The following is an 8,898-nucleotide window of genomic DNA, read 5'->3' on the forward strand; positions in this document are numbered from 1 at the left end:
TGAGCAGGCAAGGCAAGGAGGATTTGGGGCTACAAGGGATGCTTAAGAGGGTTTCCATGTTGCATAGGAATGGAGAGGACTGTGATGTGGTAAGAGACGGTTGAAGGTAGCAGAGAGGAGGATAGGGATTACCGGAGGTGAGGGAAGTGGCATAAGAAAGTGATGCGGCTATGAATGGAGATCCTGGATGTGAGGATGGTGAAATGGGCTCCTAGAAGTGGTGGGTTTCAAAGAAGTAAGGTTATAATTAGAACTAAATTGTTGGTGTTTAAACAAAAAAATAAAAAAACAAAACAATATTAATTCCTCCACTTTCAATTTCAATTAATTTATTACTTGTAGATGGACGAAATAGTAAAATTAAAACTTTATTTAGAGTGTAAAATGTTAACTGCTACAATTGAAAATAAATGAAATAAAATAAAATTTTAATAAAAGTACAAAGATACCAAGTGTATATTACCCAAATTTGAATTTATAACGCAGAATGAGAACAATATCGTACACATCAACTGTCATCCAACAACCAATTCACCATTCTAGTTTATTTTTTTCAATGCCACAATGTTCGAATCAATTTGTTTTACGAGATAATTCACGAATCAAACCAACTCAAACAGTTTTAGTAATTTTGAGAACGAAACGGACCCAAAACCGGATCAAAACCAAACTGAAAAAACAATTCGGTTCCAAAACAAAAAAGACCAATCTGATCAAGCATAGAACCGAACCGAACCAAACCAAACCATAACGACCAGTCTACTGGTTCAACCGATTTTCTTGAACAGCCCTATACTCATAAGTAATGAGAAAACTGGACAACAAAGATACATAAATACAAATGCAGACTAACATGCTTCAGGAAATTGCCAGATAAAGTACTTACCTCGTATGTTTTAGATAGCAATGCATGGGTCCATGCCTAGAAATCCAATGAAAAGGCAAAAGCCTAGTACTTGTACATATGACATACTCCACATATTCAACCAAATTAGAATTCGAAGCTTAATACAAACATGTTCTTGATTTATAAAACAGTTTCCAATAGAACAAGAAGTAGCTCGAGGGCTTAATAGCGGTACTTAGTGGAGTAGTCTTTGGGTGCAATGACCAGACCACGTCCCTTTCTAGCTCCACGATACACTGTTTCAACAACGTCTATGAACTCCTGCTTGTCCTTCAAAGCCCAGTTGATCTTATTGTTGTTTCCCGTGCCAAGATCAATCATTATGTGTTTGTTCCTGAAAAAGAACATCACGGTTGACGGATCATACAACTCATACATTGTATTGAAATCGGGCACCTCTGTGATGTCCACCAGGTATAAAACCGCAAAGTTCTTTATTGTCTCAGCAACCGAAGCCAGTACCTCATCCATCTACAAAACCAACCGCCCACCCAACACACACACACACACAAAGTCATACAGCAGATACTAGTCAATACCAAATACTAAACAAAAGTAAAAGTATTATATAATTACTAAACAAAAGTAAAAGTATTATATAAATACAAAACAAAAGCAAAAGTAGAACAAAAACAAATACAAGAAAAGCAGAAGGGAAAAAATAAAAGAGAATAACACAAATCAATGATTCCACAGCAGGTGAGTTAGACAAGGAAGAAAAACAATTCTGAAGCAGATGGTAAAACATACAAAAACCTAATACTTATTCGAAATGTAACAGAAGCCTACTCATAAATCATCATCATCAATATTTATCAACAAGCATTACAAAATTTTGACAAAAAGAATTAAGGCCATTCCTTCAAAAACAATTAATCCACTGAAAAGCTATAAGGGAACAGCCAGTAGCAAAATTACAAGGATAAACAAGAACAATCTGTGCACTGTTATCTTCAATTTGGTCCCCCAATCTAACTCCATTAAAGTTAGTGATTAATGTGAAAACTTACTTAAATTACACTTTTAGCCCCCAAAAAATGTGATATGTATCATTTATGTAGAAACTCACTTAAAAAATTACACTTTTAATCTCCAAAATATGCGATCTGTGTCATTTGACATCTAAAATTACATATTTACCGTTGACTTTAACGACATCTATTGACGGAATTTGGTTGTGGACCAAATTGAAACACTTTCTATGCATTAGGGACCAAATTGACACAATTTAAACACTGGGGACCAAACTGAAACACTTATGATATATTGGAAACCAAATTGACATAATTTAAACATTGGGAACCAAAATGACACAAGACTCATACTTTGGTTTGGGGACCAAAATTGTAGTCAACCCTAAACAATTTAATGGCCAAAAGCCTACAACTAAAGCTTCAGTCTAGGTGAGAGTTTGAGACCTGAAATATCCAAACAAAAGCATGAAAATCTAACTTTTTATGTAAAGATAATCTCTATCTATTAACTTCATAACACCAACGGCCTTGTGGCCTAGTGGCTTGGGTGCAACACTTAGTGCTTGCAAGGGTGAGGTTGGGGGTTTAACTCCCCCAGGGTGCTAATCTAACAACCGACTTTCGCCCCCCCCCAAAAAAAAAACAAAGATTTACTTCATAACAACCCCACAATACAGACATATGGTAGTTAATGCTGATTGACCTACATTCTAGGCTATCACAAAGTTGAGTGCCCTTTCCCAGCTCAATAAAGAAGGCTCTGTTAACAAAATAATCTATAAGCACAGTACTCATTTTCACAAAACTCAGCCCAAAACCAACACAACTTCAGTAAAACAAACCGAACAACAAATAACATAGACAATGGAATAGCATCAGCATATTAATTAATTTGATTGCACTTCCATTGAACCTGGTAAATACCACCCATGCAGGTTAAGACAATGGTCATGGTCATGGTCATGACACATTCAGACTGCAAATACTTAATAGTCTAGTATGCAGATTGTTGGCCCTAATTGAGGTTTGACTATAGTTATTTTAACAAGTCATATCTAAGATAGCCAAATATTCTATTTTTCATAATTGTCATCACATATTTGTCCAAGAATTTATTCAATTTCAACATACCAAATATATAACCACCTAGATTTAGATCATGGTTATTAGGATCCTAATCCACATCACACTAGGATCTTAAATTTTGTAAGATTTTAAAATAACTACGATCTTAGTTATAAAATCATGTAGAATCGTACCACAATCCCAATTATACTACGATCCTGATCCTACCAAAATTTTTTTACTTATTATTTATTTCTTATAAATGTATGCATATATGCATATAAAATTTGACTACAAGCTCCCTTTTCAAGTGTTTCCTCTGATTTATGTTTAGCATAGAAGGTGCATTAAATCCTTAGTTTTTTGCTTTAGTTATAAATGAGTTGATGAGAAATATTCAGGATGATGTGCCACGGTGTATGCTTTTTGTAGATGATATCGTGTTAGTAGATGAGACTAGAGAAGGAGTTAACACTAAGTTGGAGACGTAGAGAGAAACACTTGAATTTAAAAGATTTAGGATAAGTAGAACTAAGTCAGAGTACATGGAGTGTAATTTTAGTAACAATAACAATGAAAGCAGCGGATAAGTAAAGATTGAGAACCAAGAACTATCTAAAAGTGAACATTTTCGTTATTTAGGATCGATTATCACAACAATTAGGGAAATTGGAGCAGATGTGATCCATAGAATTAAAACAAAGTGGCTTAAATGGAGGAGTGTGTCTAGCTATGAAGCACGGACACGTCCCTAAGGCTTGCGTATGAGTGTCGGACACGTGTCAGACACGGACAAGCGTACGACACGCTGTGGACACGTATCCGACACTCTCCCCTACGTGTCCCCTTTTTTTCAAAATTTTTCAGAGCCGGACACGAGGTTGGACACGCGAGGACACGATTCAGACACGCACGTGGATCGAAGAAGCCCTAGAACTGTTAGAGAGGAAAGAGAGAGAGAGAGCCAGATCAAGGGGAGAGAGATCGAGGGAAGAGAGAGACAGATTGAGGACAGAGAGAACAAGCCCTAACTTGTTCTTCTTCTCTCTTCTGCTTCTCTGTTCTTCTGCCTTCGTCTTTGCTGCTTCTTCTTCGTTGCTTCGTCTTCGTCTTCGTCTTCGTCTTCGCATCGTCTTCCTCTTCCTCTGTCTTCGTCTTCTATCTTCTATCTTCTATCTTCTTTCGTCTCTCCTTCTGTCTCTCTCTTTCTTCTCTTCCCTTCATCTGATTTCATGTCTCTCTCCACTCCACCCTTTTCTTTTTATTCTCTTCTTTTTTTTTCCGTTTGTTTTATTATTTATATCCATATTTTTATTCAAATTTATAAAATAAATTATTTTTATTTAAAAAAAAAATCAATTTTTATTAAAAAAAATTTAGATATATATTTATTAATTTTATTATTATTGTAATTTTATAAGAATTAATATTTTGTTAAATTTTAGATATAAAATAAATAAATAAAATTATATATATTAAACGTGTCCCCAACGTGTCGTGTCCCCTATTTTTTGAAAATTTGTATATTTACGTGTCCGTATCGTGTCCCGTGTCCGTGTCCGTGCATCATAGGTGTCTAGATACTATGCGATAAACGAGTACCCACTAGACTAAAAGGGAAGTTTTATAAAACAGTTATTAAACCAGCGATGTTATATGGGATGGAATGTTAGGCAACTAAGAAATAATATGTAGATAAGATGAGTGTTGTTGAGATGAAGATGCTAAGGTGGATGTGTGGCAAAACTAGAAAAGACAGAGTTAGGAATGAGTATATTTGATAATTGATAAGAGTAGTACCGATAAAAGATAAGTTAAGAGAGAATAGATTGAGATGGTTTGGTCATATATAACGGAGACTAACAGAGGCAGTAATGAAGAAATAGAATACAGTAACGGTAAATGAAAGTATTAGGAGAATGGGCAAACCTAAATTGACATGGGCTAGTGTAGTAAATAGAGATATGAATCTCTTTAATTTGACTAACGAAATGGCCTGAGATAGAGTCAAGTGGAGAATAAGCATTCATATAGCCAACCTCATTTGATGGGACTTAAAACTAGGTTTGGTTTGGTTTGGTTTATAGAGGGTGCATTATATTAAATGTATCATTTGTCTTTAATGATTTTAAAATTATACATTATCATTAGTGATAATTTTTCATTCTATTTTGCATTGAAAGTAGAGTCTCACGATTCATGATCCAATTCTACGATCCAATCCATGAATCCATGTCAACGATCATACATTGAATCTTGATTTTAAAAAGCTCTAGGCGCACTAAGGTAATAAAATCTCCTATAGCCCAAGCGTGGAGCGCGAGGTGAAGCGCGCACCTCACCAAAGCGAGGTGCAAGTTGTAGAAGACAAGCAAAATTAAGCAAGTTTCAACATTTAAAAAACCAAAAAAATAAACATTCAATCATTGGCTGCATAATGAAGAAGAAGATGAAGACATGGTGGCTGATAGACAGAACCCAATGACAGAAAGGGGGAACAATGGTTGGAGTGAAGAAGAAAAAAAGAAGAAAAAGAACGGTGGCTAAACCAAAAAAAAAAAAAAAAAGACAAAAAAAAAAAAAGAGACAGAGAAAGAATCGGCAAAGAAGAAGAATAGAGACAGAGAGAACACAACGAAGAAGAAGCAAAGAGAACACAAACCTGCATAAGACGATGTCAATCGTTGAAGAAAAAAACCACGTTGTTCTCTCTTCCACTTCTGTTGATTCCTTTTTTTAATTGTTATTTTTTTTAATCACTTTTTTGATCTCTTTTCACACGTTTGTTCATTTTATATTGAAGGGCATGCACACAAGAAATCACTTAAATCGTGTTGGAGTACAAATCTACGTAAAGCCCATAAGGCCCTCACCGTGCACCTCATCCCCAGGCGTGCGCCTCAACGCCTTTTGTTCTGTGCCTTGCCTTTGACCTGCTTAGAGCGATTCGCTGCGCCTCACGCTTAAGCGTGCTTTTGAAAACACTGTTAGCAACCTTGGTTTAGATGGGGGACACAACTTTTGGAGCTCAAGGCAAGCCCAGGTTATAAGATTGAGCCTATTTTTAATTGATTCTGGTGTAAAGATTGAGGTGAAAAAAGGTAGAGGCAAATTGTTGGTTCACATGACTATGACAATGGTAATAAGCACAATATTTGGACCCTTTGAGAACCGTATATATGCAATTTCTTAATGTGGATCAACTCAACCTCCATATCATGACCATGAGATTAAACAAAGCCATAATCCAAAATCAATAATCCAAAACCGAACCCCCCCCCCCCCCCCCCCCAAAACCCAAAACCCAAAACAGAAAAAGAAAACGAAAAATGAAAAAAAAAAAAAAAAAAAAAAAAATTCATTCTTATTTGATGACGTGCACTCTTTGTCAAACATAATAAGGAAGAATGCAACTGTGTAGAAGTGCCCTCTCTATTTTCCTCAAATTACCTAAAACAGGCCCCAATTCAATCTTCGCATCTCTGGCCTGTCAACCTTGAAGATTCACAACAACTTCATGCCAAAAAAGCACATTCATACAAAATAAATTCATAGGCTTCGTTTGGGAAGAAGGGTTGGGTTGGGTTGGGTTTGGGGCTGTTTTAGCCACAAAAAGATAAAATAAACTTTTTAACCCAATAAGATAAAACATCACATCCAACCTATAATCATTACATTCTTTCTTTTACAAAAAGTCCAAAAAGCTAAAAAACCCTTCCCAAACAAGGCTTTTTAGCCCCAGGCTAAAATAACCAAAAAGCCAAAAGGCCAACCCACTTCCCAAACGAACCCATAGTATCCCACATGATATAATTCGCTTATAACGAAGTTGCAACCTATTAACAGGCACAGTGCTTTTCTCATCTACTTTGCACCTAAAATACACCATTGTAACACAGGGATGTACGTTTGAAACAAAACAGATAAGAGGGGAAAGTTAGTTTCCATTTTTTCCTGGCTACTCTATGGAGGATGAGGTCATGCAAGTTACAAAATAAACAGAGATTGGGGCAATAAGAGATGGGAATGGGCAGGTTTATTAAGGATAATCTAGCGCAGGCAAGGTGACACATTCTTTAGGAGCAAGTATTAGGAGTAGAGCAGAGCACAAGATTAGGTTGGTAAAAGATAAACAACCTAAACATAAGAGAGAATTTCCAATCTTGGAAATGGGAGAAAAGGGTAAAAAAAGTTCGGCCAAGTACATTTCCACTAGTAAAAAATAAAATTAATGCCATAGGATTCTTTGGAATTGCTGAACTATCCAAGACACCACTATAACCTATATTCTGGACCAATTTGATTATTCAGTACCGCTACCCAATTAATGGTCATTCTGAGACCAGATGATATAGATGGAAATTCACAAAATTACTCAACTTGAGACTTCCATTACAAAAATTAGAGAAAGATAAACACAAGGCAAAATCACACCAACACAGAACATGAATCATATTGGGCTGTGTGCTATGGCCAGGGAAAAACCAGCTTTTGCCAAAGCAAGGCACAACTACTCAATACATTTAATCTACAGTCCATTGCATTAGCAAAAGCATGTTCTGCTCTGGCAATAAGGCTTCCCTTTTCAGGAACACAAACAAATCACAATTGTGATGGAAGGTCCAATTCAGCAGAGAACAAGGACAACCAAACACAAAAGAAACATTTATATGCATGCTAGGCAGTGGCTCACGCGTGCCAAATAAGATATCTTTATGAGGATGAAATAGTTGGATAACATGCTGCAATCCTAATAAACAAACTCTTTAGTAAAAATTTAAGTGAAGATTTACATAACCACCAAGTAAAATTTACTTATATAAGTTTGCAGGGTATCATACCCACTGCCTCTACAATAAGGTAGTTTTTGGATCTTCAAAAGGGTAAAGGGAAAGAAAAAGTCAATGAAGCATAAGCTTAAAAAACAAAAAAAAAAAAAAAAAAAAAAAAAAAAGAATCCAATTTTCCCTTTTCCTTTTTATTTCAAACCCCTCCACAAATTCAAGATCCAAAGACACCAGACCTTGTTTCTCCACCATTCAGACAAAGCTACATAAATGAATAAATAAAGTGATAATAATAATAATTGTGAATGATAATTAGAGGTGATAAAGAATGAATTTTTAAAATCCATAGGCAATGAGTCGGTAGGTATAAATTATAGAGAAAATGAAAGGATCCATACGAAGAAGAAAGTGGTATGTGAAATTAGACCTAGAAAACTAAGCAAACTAAACCCTAAAGAAGAAGAAGAAGAAGAAGAAGAAGAAGAAGGTGGGTATGTACACAATTAAACTGAAATTAGACCTACAAAACAAAGCAAAACAACAAAACAAGGAATTCACATATCTTCAATACCTCATGAAAATTAGAATTCATACATACATACATATATGTATAGAGATACCTGCATGCAGGTTTCGTCCCAATCATGGCCGAATCGGATGATGACGAGGCGTTCTTCTTCGGCCAGGATCGCCTGATCCACCGCCCATCCCGAGTGCAAGTGCGGCAGCAAGTACGACATCCTCTCTCTCTAAATCAATCTCTCTCTCTCTCTCAAATTTCTCTTTCTCTTAAATTTGTTTCTCAATTCAATTCCACTTTGATGCAAAGAGACTCTTGTCGGTGAGCATCCCTACGCAACTAAAACCTAACTAGAGTTGTGGCTTTGTATGTTTATTTTTAAATTATTTTTGGATGATTTTTATTTATTTTTTAATTTTTTTTATATATACATTAAGATTAAATGTATCTAAAAATTGAAAATTTTTATTTAAAATATGAAAAAAAAATTACTAAAAATAAAACGAAAACTTGAACACAAATGCACACATTTTTGTTCTAATTTTTGTTTGTTTTTAGTAATTTTTTTAATATTTTAGTCAATTTATTTTACTTTTTAAATATATCTTGATTAGATTCATTTAAAATGAAGAATTTATTAGAAAA

General features: G+C 35.2%; 1 protein-coding gene across 1 annotated transcript; it reads right to left on the reverse strand.

Annotated features, from left to right (window-relative positions):
* Positions 1-866: 866 nt before the first annotated feature.
* LOC114257435 (thioredoxin-like protein YLS8) lies at positions 867-8,597 on the reverse strand. The gene is made up of 2 exons (XM_028197195.2): positions 8,354-8,597; positions 867-1,378 (listed from the first exon to the last, which is right to left on the reverse strand). The coding sequence occupies exons 1-2, from the start codon at positions 8,471-8,473 to the stop codon at positions 1,070-1,072; spliced, it is 429 nt and encodes a 142-aa protein (XP_028052996.1). The 5' UTR covers positions 8,474-8,597; the 3' UTR covers positions 867-1,069.
* Positions 8,598-8,898: the final 301 nt, after the last annotated feature.

Source organism: Camellia sinensis, chromosome 11, assembly GCF_055761805.1.
Source record: "Camellia sinensis isolate YWXY chromosome 11, ASM5576180v1, whole genome shotgun sequence".
In the NCBI taxonomy this organism is placed as follows: Eukaryota; Viridiplantae; Streptophyta; class Magnoliopsida; order Ericales; family Theaceae; genus Camellia; species Camellia sinensis.